The 22,897-nt window shown below is 39.8% G+C and overlaps 1 protein-coding gene across 4 annotated transcripts in view; it reads right to left on the minus strand.

Moving 5' to 3' along the window:
- Nucleotides 1–22,897, minus strand: part of LOC148861963 (uncharacterized) — a 59,859-nt gene that overhangs the window by 9,120 nt on the left and 27,842 nt on the right. For 2 of the 4 annotated variants that reach the window (XM_088984335.1, XM_088984336.1), the window contains 2 exons: nt 16,525–16,623; nt 13,957–14,099 (listed from right to left, as the gene is read on the minus strand). In XM_088984335.1, coding sequence (XP_088840461.1) covers nt 13,957–14,099; nt 16,525–16,623 — 242 coding nt within the window. Of the gene's footprint in view, nt 1–6,090; nt 6,654–10,627; nt 11,281–13,956; nt 14,100–16,524; nt 16,624–22,897 lie in introns of those variants that run through there. The other 2 variants (XM_088984337.1, XM_088984334.1) reach the window with 2 other exon arrangements.

Consider the following 22,897-nt stretch of genomic DNA (forward strand, 5'->3'; position numbering starts at 1 on the left):
TCTAGCTTCCCCTTAAGGGGGCTTAAATAGGGAGTGGGGTAATTATGTAACTACCTCCTCCTCCTAGGTGAAGAACACCTGTCCCTCCCACTTAAAGAGAGGGAACTCCCATACGGGATACTTTTCTATAGTTTTGATGATTTGTCTAGCAGACTAGCCAATCCACTTATTTGAGTTATAATTTATATAAATATTATTTGGATTAAAAAAATGCCTTCAACAGTGCCCCCTTGAGCACTATGGGCCTATAATCCTAGAATATGGGCGTACAAGGCTCAAATAAGCAGTTAAAGTCAAAATTTATGAAAATTATATCATCAGAAAAGAATTGAGCCAAAATTGGAAGAGTCCTAGTATGATTAGGACTCTTGCGATATCTTTCGTTAGACAAAATCTGATATAATCTAATTATTTGATTGATTTGATGAGGCTTTATAGTTATTCATCTTGTTAAATTGAGAAGTCCTAGTGCAACTAGGACTCCCGATTTCATTATGCTTGATGTTACTGATTTGATTTGAGTATTTGAGGGTTAATCACAGATTTCCATAGTTGAAAGAGTCCTGGTTGAAGTAGGACTTTTTGATTTTATCAAATTATCTTTGATCCACCCTTAAATCTTGATCCCGATTTATTTTTTACCAAGATAATTATTTTGTAGGCTCATAAAATAAGAGTCATGATTTAAGTAGGATTCGTGGAGGAATCCTGGCTTTAATAGGATTTTTTTAAAATAATCATGTAATTAGTTTTTTTTTCGGGCTTGGAAGAGAAGAGTCCTAATCTAAATAGGATTTTACACCGGAAACCTTAAGTTACAAAGACCCCATTGTGCCTCTAGTCTAGGTTTCTTTTTTTTTTTTCTTTTTATATAGCATCAAAGATGGATGTGATTTGCTCCCTTTTTATTTTTTTTATTTTTTTACTTTGTTTTATTTGATGAATAATTTTAATTAAACATCAGGTGGGCCCTTAAGGGTATTAGTGGTCAATTTGAATTAGAAATATTATAAGGGGCAGAATTTGAAAGCTTATTAAGGTTTTGGGATTATATTTTCCTTCTATATGTTTAAGAGGGTTTAGATTACATTTTCTTTTTATTTAACTCCCTTTTAGAAGTGATCCCAACCTCTTACTGTATTTAAGAGGGCTTGGGTTTATACTTTCTTTGCATTTAACCCCCTTTTAGAAGTGGTCCCAACCTCTTAATGTATTTAAGAGGGCTTGGGTTTCTACTTTCTTTGCATTTAACCCCCCTTTTAGAAGTGGTCCCAGCCTCTTAATTTATTTAAGGAAGCTTGGGCTTAAACTTAATGGACCTAAATGGGCTGCTGTATCATGAGTTGTTATGAGACCCACGTATGTCCTATTGTGAAGCCACTAAATGGGCTAATTAAGTCTGTGTACTTGGGCCCAACTAATAGTTGTAGGTGGGCCATTATAAAGTTTCTTATTTAAGCTTTAAAAAAAGCCCATAAATGAGTTGTTATAAAGCTGTTAAGTGGGCTGCACGTCCCAGCCTTTGTTGTTAACCCTAATGAACAATCCTAATCACATTAGGACTGCAAGACTGCTTTTGGCTATAAAAGACATGGGCTGGCAATCCAGCCTCTATTTTTTCTTTTCTTTTTTTGTTTTTTACACAAGCTCTCCATGGTTTATGAGAGAAAGGGAAACCTCTCTTTTAGTATTCAAGTCAAGGAGCTGCTGAAATCTTTCAACAAGAGAGACTTTTTGTCTTCTCTTCAAAATCTGCGATTAAACAAAGTAAGTTTTCTTTGTTTTCTGAAGTGGTGGACGAACAAAGAGATTTTTTTCTCTTCTCTTGAGGAGAGAAAACCCTAACCAGGTTTGCTATCAAGAGAAAGCTTCACTTGCTTCCTTAATGGATAATTGCAGTATAATCACTGCATCAGCATGTCTGCTGAAACAGCGTATCTGCTGTTTATTTAAAGCCAAGTTTGCAGTATCACATCAGCATATCTGCTGAAACAGCATATCTACTGGTTTTTTTTTCAAGCCATTTTCGCAGTATGTCTGCTAAAACAGCGTATTTGCTGTTTATTAAAGCCAAGATTCACAGTGTAATTACTGCATCAGCATGTCTTCTGAAACAGGGTATCTGCTATTTATTAAAGCCAAGATTCACAGTGTAATTACTGCATCAGCATGTCTGCTGAAACAGTGCATCTGCTGTTTATTAAAGCCAAGGTTTGCAGTGCCGCATCAGCATATCAGATGAAAAATAATTCTGATTTGTGGATCTTATTTTGAACACAGCCTATGTTTTGGTTGTCAAAAATAATTAACAGCTTTGCCAACACTTTGCTATCTTCTTAGCAAATTAAGATCTCTCTCTCCTTTTTTTAGGTATGTTCATTCTGGTTTTAGTACTAAAACTTCTTTTAGTACTGATGATCTTTTGATTAAGGACTTTTCACATGTGATCCCCTCTTTTTTCGATAGTGATCTCATTATAGGGATCAATTTCACCTCCGATCTCATTAAAGCAAAAGGAAACTTGATCTCATACATATCTGTTTCATCCTTCTTAGATCAATTCTAGATTAAAGTTTGAATGAAATTTACCCATCATGTTAAACTGATATCATAAGAGAGATTATATCAAAATATTTGAGGACTACAGAAATCAATTTTAGGAGATTTTCTTTTATTTGAAAAACATTTTGATTTCTCAAGTAGACCTAATTGGAGACTTCCTTGGTCTTAGGCCGATATGTTCTCAATTTCAGATTTTAAATTTTGATCTCATAAAGAGTGAAGGATTTAGAGGTTGCCTTGATCTCATGAGGAGATCATATCAACATGTTTGAAGATTAGATTGATCTCATAAAGAAATCAGTTTCAAAAAATACACATTTACTTGAAAATCATTTTGATCTCATAAGGAGATTAGGTTAAGTTGACCTCATTGAAGATTATCTTGATTTCATAAAGAGATTAGGTCAAGTTGACCTTATTGAAGACTACCTTGATCTCATAAAGAGATTAGGTCAAGTTGACCCTATTGAAGACTACCTTGGCCTTAGGCTGATATGTCCTCAATTTCAGATTTGAAATATTGACCTCATAAAGAGGGAAGGATTTAAAGGTTGCTTTGATCTCATGAGGAGATTATATCAAAATGTTTGAAGATTAGATTGATCTCATAAAGAAATCAGTTTAAAAAAAAACACATTTTTTTTTACTTGAGAATCATTTTGATCTCATAAAGAGATAAGGTCAAGTTGACCTCATTGAAGATTAGTTTGATCCCAAGATGAAAAAGTATAGAAGAATGTTTTGATAAATTTCAGGCTTTTAATCTCACAAAAGAGATTAATTTCAGATTTGAATTTTTTATTTTTTATTTTTTGTTTTGACAATGGGAATGAGTTGGACCTCATAAAGAGGGAATAAGAGAGATCAATTTCATAAAGTTTAACCACTTGATGATGGTTCTAATTGATCATCTTCATATTTGAAGATTTAATAGTCTCATAAAGAGATTAATTTCAGATTTTAATGATCTCATAAAGGAGATCCATTTTAGGAAACTTGATAGTTATCTTTAGTTGGTCACAAAAGGGATAATATTTTGATGAAAGGAAAACACTTTTGATCTTTTAAATAAAAGAGATCAACTTCGGATTTAATTATTTGAAAATGGATTTATAATGGTTTTGATGAAAGGTCAACTTTTGGTCTCGTAAAAGAGATCAATTGTAGATTTGATAGCAGAGATCAGTTGAGAGCTTATTAATGTCTTTATGGATATCAAATGAGGATATCACAATAGAGACCAAAAAGAAGGAATCATTGTTATGTATTCATTCTTAAGGCACTATAGGGTGAAGCTTTTCACCCTAAATAATTCTTTAAGTGCCTTTGGGTGATGGTATCATAGACTAAATTAAAATTGAGTTTATTTCATTCATACACAGTTTATACTCTTGTGGGCCAAGAGTAAGTACTTTTTTTATGTTGTGGTTGGACTTATGCACTAGGCCGCCTACATACCCATTTAGGGATCAAGCAGACGTAGTTCATGTGTCACTTCAACAATTACACACTTATTTATATCCTGTCCTTTTGTATCCTTTGTTTGGAATTGGTTTTCTTCTCTCTTTGGACACAGGTGGACCCCTCCTTCAGATGTAGTAAGACTCTTTGATCCAAACTTCTTTAGACCTCCAAAGAAGAAGGGTGAAGCAACAAGAGCAGCTGTTTTGTGGTCAATCTGGGAAGAAAGAAACAAATAGGATCCTCTAGGGTTCTGAAAGATCCAAGGAGCAAATCATTGATTTCATATCTACCAAGGTCATTCATTGGCTTAAAGCATCTCCTTTATTTAAAGATTATTCAGCTGATGATTTGTTTAGAGGCTGGTACACTGTAGCAAACTCTTCTTCATTGAGGTCTATGATAAAGGAGCAATGGATCCCTCCTGCACATCAATGGGTGAAGCTGAACTTCGATGGAAGCTCCTTATGCAACCTGGGTCCCTCTGGGGTGGGAGGAGCCTTCAGAGACAGGGAGGGCAGATTGGTTGCCATGTATTCTGGTCCAATAGGTGATGGAGACTCTTTGAGAGCAGAGATTATGGCCTTGCTACAAGGTCTAAGGCCGGCTAAACAATGGGGCCTACACCAGATTGAGGTAGAAGGGGACTCTAAACTATTAATTGGGTGGATGCAGTCACATAAATTGGGGGCTTGGGCACATCGGCAATTCATGAGGAAATAAACTGCTTAGCAAGGGAGTTTGGGTCACCGTTCAGGTGGACAAGGAGGTCAGCAAATGGACTAGCCAACACCCTTGCAAAGCAAGGAACTTTCAGGAAGAATTTGTTCTGGGCTGTTCTGTAATCAGAAAGCATTTTTCTAGGGGTAAACACCCTTAACTGGGTGGTGAATGTATTCTCTTAACTTTTCTAATGAAAGTTACTGTTTTTGATAAAAAAAATATATTTAAAAGAATATCCTGGTGAGAGAAATTTGGAGTAAGCCCATACCACCTAAAGTTCAAGCACTATGCTGGGAGGTTTTTCTTGGAAAAGTGAACACCTATGATCTGCTTCGAAAAAGGAGACCGAATAGATGTCTTTCCCCACTTACTAGTCTTTTGTTCCTCTGTGTTGTATATTTCGGAGTCTTTTTGTTATCTTTTTGGTTGCAAATGGATAGCTGCTCAGTATGTAGTGAGTCTTCAGCCTATATTTCCTAAGTCAGCCAACAGAAAGAGGAAGAACAATGTGGAAGGCAGTTAGAGTTGCTGTGGTGTTGTCCATCTAGGAGGAGAGGAGTGCAAGAATATTTAATGAGAAGCTCGGTTAAAGGAGGAATTAGCGGGATTAATAAAAATTAAAGCAGTTCATTGGACCAAAAACCCTGGACATCTTCCAATATTTTACAGCGAATGATATAATAAGGGCTTGGAAAGTGGTGGCACACTCTTCAAAACAAAAGGAAAGAGATATGATGGAATGGAAGCCACCAGAAAGAGATAAGATAAAGTTAATTTTTGATGGGAGTTCAATTGAAAACCCGGGGATGGCAGGTATTGGTGGTGTTTAGAGATTCATCAAGTAAAGTGCTGGCTATGTACTCAGGACCCATAGGAGAAGGGGACTCTTTAAAAGGCTGAACTGATGGCACTGTTACAAAGCTTAAAATTTACTAAGAAATCCTTTTTTTATAATTAAAAATGATCAATTTCATTAATATAAACTATTGCAGTTACAAGTTTCCTGTGGAGAGGCACGAGCTGTGTCCTCTCCTGTCAGTAGGAAAAAAACAGAGGATAGAAGACAGATTCAGTCTACAATTGAGCCCAATACAAACTGTCCCTGTTTACCCCTTGCTTTGCAAGATCATCAGCCATAGAGTTTGCTGACCTCTTCACCCATTGTATTCTTACAGTCAAGCTTCTTATTAGGCAATTGAACTTTTTAATTTCATTCTTAAAACACCACACAACGGATTCCAGATTTTGTAGCCAGCCCACTACTACCTTGGAGTCCCCTTCAATTATCACCTGTTCCACACCTATCTGCACTGCCAATTGTACTCCCTGGATAGCAGCAGCAAGTTCCGCCCTAGTGGAGATTCCAACTCCTATGGGTCCTGAGAAAATAAGGACCACATTCCCACTCTCATTCCTCGGTACCCCTCCCACCCCTGACGGACCAGGATTACCAAGGGTGCTCCCATCAAAATTCAGCTTCAAGAATCTTTCAGGAGGGGGTTCCCAAGCTATGCTCACTTTTGTTTTTTTTGGATGAGCAGTTAGCCACTGCTAACCAATTCCTCCACACATCATTGAATGTGAATTGATGAAATAAATCCAGTGATTTTAGCCATGAGATCACCCTATTTAGAATGCAGTCCTTCATCTCTTCAGGGCTTCTCTCCTTCTCTTGGAAAATTCTGGCATTCCTTTCTTCCCGCACAGACCACATCAGCGCTGCTCTTGCACACCTCCACATAATCCTTCCTCTTCTGTGCCGCCAAGGGAAGAAAGCAGGATCAAAGAACAAGCTTGCATCTGCTGGCCTAACCAACCTGCACCCAAACAATGAGAAGAGCCACTCCCATAACTCTGCAATAAATGAGCAAGATATTAGTATATGGTTACGGTCCTCACCATGTGACCTGCAAAGAATACACCAGGAGGGTGAAAGGCAGAGAAACGGTCTTCTCTTTTGTAGAATATCAAAGGTGTTTATTTTCCTATAATACACTTCCCAAAAAAAAGCCATAACCTTAGGGGGAACAGGCCTGCACCAAATTTCCTTAAAAGGGAAAGGCTGGTTGGGGGTAGACCGAGTAATGGATTTTAAAAAAAAGAAGTGCATGAAAAGGATCCACTCCGCTAGGGTGTCCAAATACTAGTGTCAAGATCAGAAGGGTCCAAACATACTGTATCAAGTAGACTTAGCAGATTTGTGAGAGACACAATTTCCTCTTCCCTTAAGCCTCTACAAAACCCAAAATCCCAGTTTGGTGTTAATGGGTAATTCAAAATGGAAAAAAAAAAAAACTTTGACACAACATGCTTTTTGTTCGTTGAAATAGAGGATAAAGAAGGGAAAAGGTCCTTCAAATGGAACCTCTCCCACCCAAGTATCCTCCCAAAATAGGACTGAGTTACCATTGCAAACATCATACCTGATAAAACTGAGGAATTGAGGAAGAATGCCATGAATAGCTTTCCAAGGTGTTGCCAAGGTTGCTTGCCATGATACTCTAGCATCCCATCCGTTTTCTGAGTGACCATGAATACTACCCACCACCTCATGCCAAAGTCTCTCTCTCTCTCCACTGGCCACCTCCATAGCCACTTCCCTAACAATGCTTTATTTTTTTTAATCATATTCCCTATCCCCAAGCCCCCTTCCTCTTTATTCCGGCAAACCACCTCCCATTTTATCAAGTGATCCTTTTACTCTCCCCCATCTCCCATAGAAAATCTCTCATCAGTTACTCTATCTTATTAGCTTCTCTAGGTGGTATCCTAAACACAGGCAGGAAATAGGTTGGTAAGTTAGCAAGTGTGGCCCTTATCAACGTGATTCTACCCCCCAAGGATAAGTAGTTTTTCCTCCACGAAGTTAACTTCTTTTGGAACCTCTCTACCACTGGACACCAAAAGCTACTCTCCCTAGGGTTTGCCCCTAACGGAAGCCCCAAGTAGGTCATAGGCCAGGATGAGATAGAACAACCTAAACTTCTTGCTATAAACTCCACCTCCCTATCCTCCAAATTAACACCAGCTACAGAAGATCAAATTTGACACCAACTCTTTTCGAAGTTGACACTCAAATTTGACAACCTTTCAAAGCTTCTAACCAATTCCTTGAGGTTCCTCACTCTCTCAATCTCATCCCCATCACAGAAGATCAGAATATTGTCTGCAGATTGGAGATGGGTGGCCGGAATACCATCCCTCCCTATTCTCCACCCTTTAATCACATCTTCTCTATCAGCCTTTGAGATCATTCTACTAAGCACCTCTACTATTAGAGTGAAGAGGAAGGGTGAGAGAGGGTCTCCTTGCATGATACCTCTACAAGCTGGGAAGAAATCCTTCACCATTCCATTGACCAAGACAGAGTAATGGCAAGAACCAATACATCCATAAATCCAACTACACCACTTATTCCCGAATCCACAATTTCTCAATACTTCTATCAAAAAATGCCATTCCACCAAATCATAGGCCTTTTCTAAATCCAACTTACAAACAAAGCCTTTTCTTTTAGATCTTCTCATATCCTCCACGCACTCATTAGCAATTAGGATCTGATCTACTATCTGTCTCCCTTGTACAAAGGCTCCTTGTTCTTGGCTTATTAAGGATGGGAGAATTGCTTTAAGCCTCAAAGACAACACCTTAGCCAGGATTTTGTAAATGCTTGTTACCAGACTAATTGGCCTGAATTCCTTAGGTTGGATAGCATCCAATTTCTTAGGGATTAAGGCCAAGAAAGTGGCATTGACTCCCGAACTTACTATATGATTCTCTAAAAATTCCTCGACGACAACACGAAGATCTTCTTTCAAGATATCCCGGCAATCTTGATGGAAAGACATAGTAAATCCGTCAAGACTTGGCGCCTTAGATCTATCCATCATAAACACTGCCCTCCTGATCTCCTCTTCCTCAATGTTCCTCTCTAGCCACCTTGCTTTTTCTTCCTCTAATCTTGGCCATTCCAAACCATCCACAGGTACACCCTTTCATTCAAAGACCTACTATAGATGGATTTAAAATGATCTACAAAGGTCCTGGCTATATCCTCTTGGTTGGTGACCACCTGCCCTTCTATTTCTAATCTAGCTACTAAGTTCTTCCTCCTTCTACCATTTTCCAACTCATGAAAGAACCTAGTATTCCCATCCCCCTCCTTAATCCACTTGTGCCTCGACTTCTGCCTCCAGCAAATCTCTTCTTTGAGTAAAACCTCTTCTAAGTCCTTCTTCAATTGCCTTCTTGATTCTCTATCATGTTCCCTCAATAACCCTTAAGCTTCATTTCCATCCAATTTTTCAATTCGTGTGACCAAGTTGAACTTTTGTTCCTCCACCCTGCCGAAGTGATCTTTATTCCACCCTTAACTCCTCGTTCCAGCAATCCTTCACTAAGTTTTCAAACCCAGGATGAGTTAACCACATATTCTCAAACCTGAATGGTTTAGGTCCACTGACTATAGGTTCCACACCAATCCTGATGGGACAATGGTCTAATGTAACCCTGGGCAGAGCTCTAGAGACCAAGTTCCCCCAGTGGTTTTCTCATTCTAAATTGAATAGAAACCTATCCAGCTTTGAACACAGCAGATTAGCTTGGAAGTTAGACCAAGTGAATCTAGCTTGCAACATTGGAATTTCTTTTAGCTTGCAATCTTCTATAAACCCATTAAATTTCCGCATACTTGTTGTGACTGACTAGACATGATTGCTAGATTCCTTTGAGTACCTTGTGACACTGAAATCCCCTCCCAGACACCAAGGTCCATCCCATAAACCTCGAATTGCATACAATTCCTCCCACAATTCATTTCTTTCTCTGTAGGAATTAGGTCTGTACACATTGGTCATCACCCAACAAAATCCATCCACTACATCCTTGAATTTAATGGATACCGAGTATCTACCCACTAGCTCCTCCACTGCTTCCACTACCCCATTCTTCCACACGATGACAATTCCTCTCAAGGCATCCCAGGATGGAGCCAAGGACCAACTAACACCTCTAATCCTCCAAAAACCTCTTATCCATCTTCCATCCAATTCAAAGAGCTTTATTTCTTGCACCATCACAATGTCAGGCTTCTCCCTTGTGAGTAAATCCTTTATTACTCTCCTTTTCCTAGCACTTCCCAATCCTCTCACATTCCAACTAATAATCCTCATGGGCACTCTTTCAATAAGGTCCCTCCCGAAGTCAACTCCTTACCTAGAGTTCTTCCTCCTCTCTCCCCTTCCGCTAAACTCAATATCAGCCTCGATGTCAGATATAGTCGTTGCACCTCAGTCCTTTTCTTCTTTCTATGCTCCCTTTTCTCCTCTTTTTTTTCCTTGGGTTTTCTATGGTATGTTTTAATTACTTCCTTTCCCACCCCAAGGTCAACCTTGTAATGATCTCTTCCTGTTTCAGAATTTGATCCTGCCATCTTATCGCCTTCTATTTCTTCCCCCTCTCCTTCCTCACTAAGCAAACCTTTCTTCTGAGAAATCCTTTCCAAGTAATCTTCCTTCAGTCTTATTTCCTCAATTTCTGTACAGATTAGCTTCCATATTCTTTCCACCTCCTCCCCCACACCTTTATGACAATTTAATTCTTCATTCTTCTTATATTCAAGATTGCCACCAACACCTTCAATCCTTCCTTTAGCCACCACATCTGCTCCTTTAGGATGGGACATTAGAGTATCTGCAACAGGCTGAACACACACATCAGTAACAAAAACCGAATGGACACCCATACCTGATCGCAGAGTAGGAGAATGAGGGAGAAAAGAGGCCTGCATCTGAGAAATTACAGGTAGTGCCAAGTCTGTCCCCTTAGTTGGCGTTTGCAGTGAAGTGGTTAAAGTTAAATTTTCACCTTTGTCAAATCGTACCTGCGGAGAAGCCTGTTCCTGTTCCTCCCTTTCTGGCCTATCTTCACAGTCCATCGGAGATTCCCGTGCCTTAATACTAACTCTGTTTGTGTCCTGAGAGGTTGTAATTGCTCCCTCATGGAGGGGGGTGTAATAAGCTCCGCATCTGAAGCCGTGCTTTCTATCCTTCTCATCTCCCCTTCTTCCTCTTGAGAGAATCCTTCTAAGTAGAGAACCTCTGTACTGGAGCTTTCTTCCTGTAAAATATCCACGTTTTCTTGCAGATCAATACTTCCCAAACTTGATGTATCCGTCGAAACTTCACCGTCGCCACCTTCTTCATCTGTGTCTTCACTATCTTCAAAAGGTTCTAGGCCATGCCGCTTCAATCTTCTGAGGTTTCGCCTGTCCGGAGAGAGGATCTTGGACCTCTTGGCCAGAACCCATTGTAGGTAGGTTGGGGCCAATACTACTACTCGCGCACAGGCTTGATAGAAAGAATTCGAGGAAGAGGGAGATAGACGGTTCTTACCATCTATTGGAGTTGTTTCTTTCCCAAGCGTGTGACTTAAGTGAGTCACGCGACCTGGCATGGGCCGACTTGATCCGCGGCCCACCTATCCTTTTGTTACTAGGCCCAATAGTGTTTTGAGGCCCACTCGAGCTAATAAGCTCTAGCACGTGAGACTTTACAAGGTCACGCTCAGTGCCCCCTACCCTAAATTCCGATTCACCGTTTTTTGGTTCAACCCGGTCTGACACCTTAACCTTCCTTTTGATTTTTGAATTTGAATCCAAAAATTCACCTTCTTTTACCACCTGAGCATAAGATTTACTGCCCTCCCTACTGAAAACTTGTTCTCCACGTAGTTGACCGCCCAACCCTGTTCCTTGACCTTTGCCATTTTGACCTTCCTGTCTGCCAAAACCTTTAGACAGTCCTAAAGGTTGTCCATCCAAATTTGTGAAAGTTTTATCTTTCTCTGAGTGCCTTGCCCCCATCCTGCCACATAGCTCTAGCCATTCTTTCCTTTTATCTTCAAGCTTAACTCCACTCACCAACAAGGCTTCCGATCGTAGGTCTCCCCAGACTCTACGTCAAGACGAGCTCCACAAAGCATTGCAATGGAGGCTGCTGTCTCATGATTCCACAAGTGGAAAGGCTTGGAGTTCGACGAGGGAGACCACTTAAACAGACTAAAAGAACCTAAAGGATCCTGAAAGCTCAGAGCTTCCACTTCAATCAAATTTTCAACAGGATCAAGTAGGGCCTTAAAACTGTTAAAAGGGGTCAGGATAAAGGTGGTTCTCAGGTTCAATTTTTGTATTAACATATCAGCCACTTTCCTCCACTCCAGTATCGGTTTATTAGCCTCAAGCACCATCATGTCTTCCCAACAACCTTTTCTTACATTGACAGTCATTGTGGGAAGGCTCTGACAGTGTGCCATAACAAACATATCCTTCCTTTTCACCTCAGCATCAGTCTTCCTTGGAACCTCTCCCCCTCCTTTATCTTCCCCCTTTCTCTTGGAATTAAGAAATGTCTTTTAACACTGAGGCAACCTCCTTCCATCCTTGACCATTCTTTCCTTGAGGGAAGCAGACCATTTGCTTCTTACCTTTAGCAAAAAATTCAGACAAGGAGATATATGAGCCTTTTGAGTTCCTCTTACACTCCATCAGGTAACTTCTTCCTGTCTCCACGGACCATTCCTACCTACTTGGTTTTTTGCCTCCGACATGAACTCCATGAGCCATTCAACCATCTCCTGACCTTGAACCAAGACCATAGCCTTCTTCATTTCCCGAATCTTTAGGCTAGAGTGTCCCTTAATCTTCAACTCCTCGAAGAGAAACTCCTTAGCTTCGATTCTTAAGGACTTCCTCCATCGTGCAACCTCCACAAAGCCTCTGCTCTCCATCTTTCCTAAGTCCTAATAACCTTTATGCCTTATCTAATTAAGCCTAATACCCAATAGCTGACCAACCACATCAAGACACCCAACCATAACCCCCCAAACCAAGGGAGAGCTAACCAGAAATACTGCAAAATGATTCAAATAAACGTCTCTAGGTCCCAAGCATTTATAGAAAGAAATTTCCTTCTAGTAATTTGTCCCTAGGTTCCTTTTATTTGCCTAGGGGAAAATGCTAAGAAATCCAATTTTAGAAACCTAGAAGTTGAAGGAGACTCAAAAGTGGTTAAATCTTAGATCACTTTTAGTCACAATGTACCTTGGGTTTACAAACTTGCCTTAAGGGAGACAAACAGTCTGGAAGGGGACCTGATGCTTCCCTCAATTGGAATAGAAGGACAGGTAATGGGATGGCCGGCACTTTAGAAAAGCAAGGGGTATTGAGGCAGCAATTATTCTGGGCTCTATTGTAAATTAGTTATATGGACATCTGTATTTCTGGGTGAATGAATACCCAAACTGTTGTAACTTTTACCTCCCATTAATAAAATTAATATTTTTTCTGATAAAAAAACAAAAAGATTCAAAATAATATCACATTGTCTAGAGAGTCTTCCTAGAAAGACCTCTAGAGAGCTTTTAACTGACCATGGTTTACAATGACTTGTTTCTTTGAATAGAGCAGTTAAATGAGAATGGGTAACTGACTCTTCAAATAAATGGTATAGAGCATAGACCTTTTGAGTACTTCTACATCTTTTAACAAGATAGGTGGTGGCTAAAACTCCATCCATATAAAAAAGAAGCCTTTTCAGGGATCTTTGAGCTCAATTCCACTGCTAGGGGAATGGACATTCTCCCTGCCAATGAGAGTTAAATAGCAAGATTTCCTTGAGAATATCCTTCAGAATTTATGTCTCATATCCCCCTATCAATGGAGCATCATTGAAGTTTAAAATTTAATTTTGTACAGTCTAGCTACTGATTGTTGAGTTTCTCATCCAAATACCTACTTTGCCAGAGAATTCACTTGCCATCTGGGAACCAAAAACAAAAAGCCTAATAGAGACATTGCCAGTAATAACTCAATTAAGAGGTTCTTGAAAAAGTCCTATTCTAGGACAAGTTAAAATATATGGTAAAAGAGGATTAACAAAAAACTTAATTAAGCTGAGATTTCTTGTTGCAGCTTCATGACCCTACCTACCTATCTGCAGTAATTGGCATGCAGAGAATCAATCAAATGTATTGGTGGGCAAGCAACATTAAATGCGGAATTGTCTAATAAGTGGAGGCTTGAATACGGAAGATTTGTATAGCCACGATTGCAATGAGAACCAAATGCATGAAAATATGTAAAAACATTCAAGATAATATGCACTAAGCAATCTCGTCACCTCATGAAATTACATATGACTGCAAGGAACATACATGGGAGACCATGGCATTGCAGCTGAGAAACTGTGTGTCTCCAAAAATGAATTTGAGAGTATCAACGACCGAACACGTCTTGGACGATAGTGAGCAAAAACTTGAGCTAGGAATCCTCCTAGCGATGTTCCATAAAGATGTACCTGTTAAATGAGATTGGTCAGCCTATCCAAGAAAAAACTCAAACTATCAAATCACAATCACAAATTGAACATGAACAGCTATTGTAATACCAAATTACAATCACGAATTGCATATTCTAACTCCGAATTTTGCTTTTGATAAGCAACAGTGTATTTCATTAAAACCCCAGCATGCTCAAGGAAAGAAGCAGCTGGTCAAGCAGTACAAGGCTAGCTCTGAGACAAAGAGCACAAATTACACACCAGTTAAGAACAACTGAACGAGAAAACAATACAACAATGCAACTCAGATATAATCATTACAGATTGATCCCCGTCCCTGGACATCCCCATTCTAATTGATTTCTCCCCAGCCCTTCCCTTGCAAGTGAGTCTGTTAATTCATTGGCATGCCTGGACACCCAGTTGAATGAGCTATTCAAATTCAAATTGGTGGCCACAGATTGTGCCTGTCTCACCATCAGTCTGAATTCCCATGGATTTATATCTTGAGAACTCATCCAACAAATTACAGTTCAGCAAGACTAGTATCCCAGCTGAAGAAGAAGGTTGCCCATGAAATAGGCAGAACCTGGGGATTCATTTAAAAGTGAATGTTTCATGTACTGCAACACTTCTAGCTCTGCAGTTTATCATTTTTGAATCGCTGAAGCCATGATAAAAGGGAGTTGCTTATCTCATGCATCTAAATCACCAAGAACTGCAAGATCCAAAAAGTTGGAACTGAATACCATCTTGTTAGTTACTTTTGACTTGTGAAAAATCAGGTCTCCTTAAGTTTTCCAAATCTTAAAGCAAAATGTAAGCCCCACATCTCTCTCTCTCTTGGGGGGGGACTGTAACAAGAAAAGAGAAAAAGGAGGGGAAAAATACAATCTTCAGGCCCTGAAACAAGGAAGTATACAGGAAGAGTCTTACCAGTGAATGAGGCTACCCAAACAATAGAACTGATACCAGATACAATATACAAGGATACTCAAAAACTAAAAGACCTCTCAATATAAGCCTCCTGGATGAGACAATAAATCACTGAACTCACCAGATAATGATATCATGTAACTTATACATCAGGTAGTAGAAACTGATCGGACTGGTTTTCCTTTCTTCACCACATTCTTTGACATGGATCTATAAAATTTTTAGTATGATGGTTTAAAGGGGTGCCACGCCTAGATGTACAGCAAGGCACAATTTAAACCATGCACCTCACTTGAACCCAAGGGATGCCACTTTCAAAAGGCACATGCCTAGTGTGCCTAGGCCCACAGTTTGGGTCGCCTTGTTCCTCGGTCCAGGCATGCAACTTCTATAAGTTTACTTCTTTAGTTTTTTTTTTTTTTTGGTATAATTTTATGTGTTTTTGAGCTTTGAATGGTCTATTAACTTCTAAACAACCTATTATTGTTGTTTGTGCACTAATAACAGTCTATTAATGTGTTAACAAAAAAATAAATAAATAAAGACCTTTTGAATACCTGAAGCCCTAGTTGTTGTGGATACAATCTCAGATTAGAACAATTTGCACTAAAGAAGCAACAAGAGTCTAATTGGTCTCTGATCCCCAACCCTGAAACAAAATGAACTGCAACCAAAATCACAAAACCAACCTCCAGGGATCAAGAATACAAGACATCTAACCATTATGTGATGCAACTAGGAAACAGACAAACACGTCCAGAATTTCACAGGTTCGAATTGTTAAATAATTGAAGCACCTTGATTATAATTTTCTTTCTTTCAAGGAACTGTTCAACCAAAAAACTTAAGCTTTTAGGTGAGGTCACTGAATAGGATTTTATTTTCTAACATGCCCCCTCACATGAAAGCCAATCGGGCTAAAAGCATGGACAAGCACAGGCCCACCCATGCCTTGTGCTGAAATTTAATTTATTATAATGGAGGCGACAAGGCTCAAACAATAGACCACTTGGTCAAACATGCTCTAATACCATGAAAAGGAACCATTCAACCTAAAAGCTTAAGCTATTAGGTGAGGCCCCTGAATAGTTTTTTTGTCACTTTAAAAAACTGCTTTTATGTTAATTTTGGAGGTCTATTGCCCTTTTCTCAATGCTATCTTTTTGGATAACTAGGAATATCACTTTCATGAGCATGTATTACTGCCCAATGGCACTATCAAGATTGACACCCGCTATTTCTATCATGTAACTAAGATATTCATCATTGATAACTTGTCCATTTGAGACATTCAACAGCCATCTTTACAATGTTATAACCACTAGTCATGAAGCCCAAGGGTCATGGATGTGATGTTCTCAACTCTTAAGAGATGTAACAAACCAACTGACAGTCATTTGATTTATGAATAAGCAAAAGAAATAATCCGGGTTTCTAGAATGACTCCTAAATTTTTAAAGGAACAAGTCTAAGTGAGAGAATATAAAGAATAAAATGATTATCTTACATGATGAACATCAATAGCATCCAAAAACTTCTCAAATGCTTGAATCCACTCATGTTGATTCCATACACGTGGTATATCAACAGAAATTACTCTGTAACCCTGAAAACATATTCACAATTAGATTTCTCAATTGGTACTGTCAGTAACTATGGGAAGTAAAAAAAAAAAAAAACAGAAAAGAAGGTACTCAAAGTAATTATGACACAGGCAATATCTTACCAAGAACAAAAACCTAATTCACATTTATAGTTATGTTAACACGATCTAACTTGAGTTAAAAGAATTTTGAAGCCTATAATTTTTCATTTCATCAATAGTCAAATAGTCAATATATAGTAGAGGGATCTCTGTTACACTTTTTCTATTTTGAAAAAGATAAAGTAATTTATTGATGCATGTATTATGTATAAGCACATAAAAGTCAATTGAACTTGGAGAACTTAAATTTAGTGGTTTTTTATATTATTCTTCTAACCTACATAATAATATATGCAAATAAAAGTTTAGAATGGTCATGCATACAGAGGTCTGCTCGTGATATTTGGATTTCAGACAAGCCCAAGACGGCAAGACCCTAATCTATGATACTTAATCACTCCTATGCTTCATTCCTTTGGTTTTCATTTTTTTGAGCAGGAAACCAAGAAGAAGAAGAAAAGAAGGAGAAAAGAAGAAGAAACAAGAAGGAGAAGAGGAAGAAGAATAAGAGGCAACTGAGTTAAGGCCTCAACAAAACTTGGCTTCAGTCGAATGAAGCTATCTATTTATACTGTTCTGGCCATACATAACAAAATGTATACAGAATTATGAAAATACCCCTGCGGGTACTAAGCCTGTGTACAGTACATATAATACACTTGTTAACACTCCCCCTCAAGTTGGGGCATAGATATCAATCATGCCCAACTTGTCATAGAGACCTTGGTGTCTGGAATAGTTTAGCCATTTTGTAAATAAGTCTGCAAGTTGGTCTTCAGAGCTGATGTATGGAGTGCATACTTCGCCTGTAATGATTTTCTCTCTAATAAAATGCTTGTCAACTTCAATGTGCTTTGTTCTATCATGTAGTACCGGGTTAGCAGCAATACTGATAGTTGCCTTGTTGTCACAGAGTAATGGGTTTACCAACTGGAAAACCCAACTCTCCCAATAGATTCTTTATCCACATACCTTCGGCTACTCCGTGTGCCATTGCACGGTACTCAGCTTCAGCACTGGATCTAGCTACCACAATTTGCTTCTTACTCCTCCAAGTAACCAGGTTCCCTCCTACAAAGGTGCAGTAACCACTAGTAGACCTTCTGTCACTTTGAGATCCAACCCAATCCGCATCTGTATAAATTTCAACACTCAAGTGTCCATGTTTCTGGAATAATAAACCAGCAGCCGGAAACTTCTTAAGATACCGTAGTACTCTCTCTGCTGCTTCAAGGTGGGTGGACCTAGGTGCATGCATGAACTGACTGAAGACACCAACAGCATATGCTATGTCTGGACGAGTCATAGAGAGGTACAACAATCTCCCTACAAGCCTCTGAAATTGCTTCACATCCTTAAGTGGTTCACCTTGACTATCACTTAACTTATGGTTGGGATCAATGGGAGAGAGCTGGTTTAACCCCAATCTTTCCAGTGTCCTTAAGCAAATCTAGGACATATTTCCTTTGAGAGATGAAGATACCCCTTTTTGATCAGGCAACCTCAATCCCAAGGAAGTATTTGGCGGGACCTAGATCTTTCACCTCGAACTAAGTGGCAAGGAAGCCCTTCAAACTTTGAATTTCATCCTTCCAGTCACCAGTAACAATTATGTCATCCACGTATACTATTAGGGCAGCCATTTTACCTTCTACTCTTTTTACAAACAGTGTGTGATCTGACTGACATTACTTGTATCCCCTCTTTTGGACTGCAGTATGAAATCTGCTGAACCAAGCTCTTGGTGATTGCTTCAGCCCATATAAAGACTTCTTCAACTTGCACACCTTTTGTTCACTTCCTTGAGCCAAAAAACCAGGGGGTTGAACCATATAAACTTCCTCTTCAAGGTCAGCATTCAAGAAGGCATTTTTGATGTCGAGCTGATGTAGATCCCAATTCAGATTGGCAGCAAGAGAGAAAAGGACTCTAATAGAGTTCATTTTGGCAACAGGTGCAAAGGTTTCTGCATAATCAACCCCATATACTTGAGTGAAACCCTTTGCCACTAAACGAGCTTTATACCTCTCCACAGTTCCATCAGCCCCATGCTTAACATTGAACACCCATTTACATCCAACTGGATCCTTTCCCTTGGGGAGATCAACAAGTTCCCATGTGACATTCTTATAAAGAGCATCAATTTCTTCCTTCATGGCCTTCATCCATTCTGGTACTGAGAGAGCTTCTGCCACATTCTTGGGAATAGAGATACTGTCAATGGAGGTAAGAAAAGCATTAAATGAAGGTGAGATGTTCTCATAGGAAACAAAGTTGGAAATGGGGTGTTTGGTGGTGCACGACCTAACACCTTTCCTGTGGGCAATGGGAAGGTCAAGATCATTAGCAACAGGGAGGTTGGGAGTCAAGTTACTGAGTGAGTATGATCTTCCCCCAAGGAATCTGATGGCATTTGAGGTACGGCTTCTGGATTCTCCTCAGCTCTTGAACCTGATTGGCCTTTACGACGACGAGAAAAAACACGGAAAGGTGGAGGATCAGAAGGAGGAAGGGGAGAAGGAAAAGGAGTAGGAAGAGGAGGAAGTTGAACCAGTTTCTCCTCATACCTACACTCCCCCTGAGGAGAAACAGGAAAGAAGGGCTCATCCTCAAAGAAGGTAACATCCATGGAGACAGAGAATTTCCGTGAAACAAGATCAAAGCAACGATACCCTTTCTGAGAGAATGAATAGCCAAGAAATATACATGGGATAGCACGAGAGTCCAATTTTCCCCGGGTGGGGGAAAGGTTTTGGACAAAACACCGACAACCAAAAACACGAGGAGGAATAGAAAGAAGAGGGGCCTTAGGAAAGAGAAGCTGATGTGGAGCTTTGTACTCTAACCAACGAGAGGGCATTCGGTTAATGAGGTATGTAGAACAAATGACGGCCTCAAGCCAAAAACGTTTGGGAACATTCATGTGGAGTAGTAAACCCCGTGCCACTTCAAGAAGGTGACGGTTCTTCCGTTCAGCCACACAATTTTGTTGTGGCGTGCGGGCACAAGAGCTCCAATGAAAAGAGCCATGTGAAGCAAAGAACTCCATGAGGTCACTATGAAAAAACTCTTTTGCATTGTCTGATTGAAATATTTAAATTTCAGTCTGAAATTGGGGTGAAGACCATCCGCTGAAAATCTTGGATAACTTTTGGTACTTCCTCACGGATTCGCATTGGATATACCCAAGTGTATCTGGAATAATCATCAATGAAGGTAATAAAGTACTTGTAGAACTCTCAAAAGGTAAAGTGACAGGGCCCCACACATCCGAATGCACAATCTGAAAACGAAACTCAGATTTACTATTTCTTTGAGGAAATTGAGTTCTACAATGCTTGCTTAATTGACATGTTTGACAAGAAAAATTGGAAACAGACACGAACTTATACATTTCTAGGAAAACAACTTTCAACGACTCAAAAGACAAGTGACCCAAACGACAATGCCATAAATACATTTTACTCTTTTTGAACTGACTCATAGACTCTGTAACAAGAAGGCCAGCCGTATTCTCTAGCATATAGAGTCCATCAACCATACGACCTCTACCAATCGTCCTCCCCAAGGCCAGATCCTGAATCACACAATAGGAAGAGAAAAAATTCACGGAACAGTTTAAGGAATTTGTAACACTACTGACTGAAAACAAATTCATAGGAAATTTTGGAACATGAAGAACATTAGAAAGAGTAAGGCCAAGGGGAAGAGAGAGAGTTCCTTGACCAGCTATGGGAGAGTATGATCCATCAACTAGTCTCACTTTATCTCTTCCGGAAAGGGGGTGATAAGTTTGAAAGAAAGAGGACATACCAGTCATGTATTTTGACGCTCCATAATCAATGATCCATGGAGAGTCAAGGTCGTGAGAAGCAACATGGAAAGTTGTGGCAGGATTACCTGATGTGGATGCAAAAGAGGTGATGGGAGGATCATCCATCTATCGAATTGTTCTACCATAAAGCTCCAAATGGTCACGGAAGGAGTTGACAATATCCTCTCTTGGGTCGCATCCAGAGTAGTTATGTTGGCCATGTGGTGGTTAAGTCACAGTGGAGGTGGAGGGCTGATTCTCCCAAGTAACCATATTGGCCATGTGGTGTTTCTTGGTACCTTGCTGCCCGAGTCTTCTAATACCATCTGAACCTTGCTTCTTAGGTAAATCCTGAGCCCACTTCGGTTTCCCATGGAGATCCCAACAAGTATCTTTGGTGTGTCGGAGCTTCTGACAATTAGTGCACCACAATTTTTCCTTATCTTCTGCTTTCTTCTGGAGATCTCCTCTCTTGAAAGAAGGTCCACCACTAGTATAGGGACCCCCCTTTGTTGCCAATACAATTGCATCCCCTCAGGTGCTGTTCATCAAGTTCCTTCTGTTCTCTTCAGACTGGACAAGAGCATAGACCTCCTGAATTGAAGGAAGATCCTTTGAACTTAGAATTTGTACTCTGATGGGTTCATAGATAGGATTGAGACCATGTAAAAAGGCAAACACCCTTTGCTGTGAGACAAGTTTCTTATACAATTTTGCATCTTCCTCACACTTCCACTCAATGTTCTGATAATGGTCCAGCTCCTTCCAAACAGTTGTCAGATCAGAGTAATAAACTGATAAACTCCTCTCCCCCTGTTTACAAGTAGATGAAGCTGCTTGCAGTTGATAAATTTTGGCATAGTGTCGAAGTTCAGAATAGGTGGACTTTGCCTGATCCCATATCTCATTTGCAGTTTCAGCCCACATGAAGTTCTTCCTTATTTGCGGTTGCATGGAGATCAAAAGCCATGACATAACCATACTATTCTCCTGATCACATTTATCATGTTCTGCATTTTCAGAAGGTGGTTCTTTGATTCTTCTATTTATGTAGCCTACTTTTCCCCTTGCAGTCATGTATAGTTTGATCCCCCTTGACCACTCTAGATAGTTTAACCCGTCAAGAGGAACACCAGCCATAGGGAAGGATAGATCACTGTTCCCACTCATTCCATTCAGCATTATGGAGATTCCGAATGTAGCTGAATCTTCACTACTCATGATTCTCAGTTCAGAAATACACAAAACCAAAGCACTGTCTTACAGAGCTGCAACAGTCCACAACAGGACACTTGTTGATTTTCGGCCCCATAGAGAACCAAGCACAAACACTGCAACTGCAGTACTAGGGTTTATCACCTACACTGTGTAGGAGTCCACAAAACACTATACGAACTGCACATGCAGTGTAACCAGTTCTGAAAGACCTACAGTTCACAACCTTGATACAGCTTCTCAGCCCAAAAAATAGTCACAATAGGAGCAGCAATACGAGTGGTGATTCACCACACCTAATCGGTTGATATCCACTTTCTAGGGCAGCCGAACAGTCACTCAAGTTCTAGGGTTCATCAACAGCCCCTTAGAGTGCAGACTAGGGCAACATACAATTGGAGGAAGGGGAACAGTCCCTACTCAGATTCTCGAACATTAACAGTCGTGCAAGAAGCCATAAACAGGAAGAGAGAAAAAAAAATCTCAATACCAGCAATAGGCAGCACAGTCATCAGTCATGAACTCGAACTCCCCTTCAGGTTAGAGCCTTCCTTCGAACATCTGGGATGGATTTCTACAGTCCTCTTAGCTGAAGCAACCCAATTACCAGCAAAAATACATGTAGCCAAACCTTTTTTCTGTGCTAGGAAGTTGAACAGTCAGCATACTTGTAGCAGAGCCCTACTCGGCAGTGGAGACTAACCGTAGCACTAGAAAAGCTTCCTCTTCCTTGTCTTCGAGCATCAGTACTATAACTCCTTCGCAGCAGAGGAAAGAGACCTCAGCTAGTTGTTTTCTAGGCATGGACGAACTTGGCTCTGATACCATGTTGAGCAGGAGACCAAGAAGAAGAAGAAAAGAATGAGAAAAGAAGAAGAAAGAAGAAGGAGAAGAGGAAGAAGAATAAGAGGCAACTGAGTTAAGGCCTCAACAAAACTTGGCTTCAATCGAGTGAAGCTATCTATTTATATTGTTCTGGCCATACATAACAAAATGTGTACAAAATTACGAAAATACCCCTGCAGGTACTAAGCCTGTGTGTAGTACATATAATACACCTATTAACACATTTCATTCATTGATTTATCACAATACACAAGCACTAGATATTCTCTTCATATCTTCTCACACTAACAGAATAAGGCC

This window comes from Nelumbo lutea, chromosome 4 (assembly GCF_056320005.1).
Source record: "Nelumbo lutea isolate HS-2025 chromosome 4, American lotus-T2T, whole genome shotgun sequence".
NCBI lineage: Eukaryota > Viridiplantae > Streptophyta > Magnoliopsida > Proteales > Nelumbonaceae > Nelumbo > Nelumbo lutea.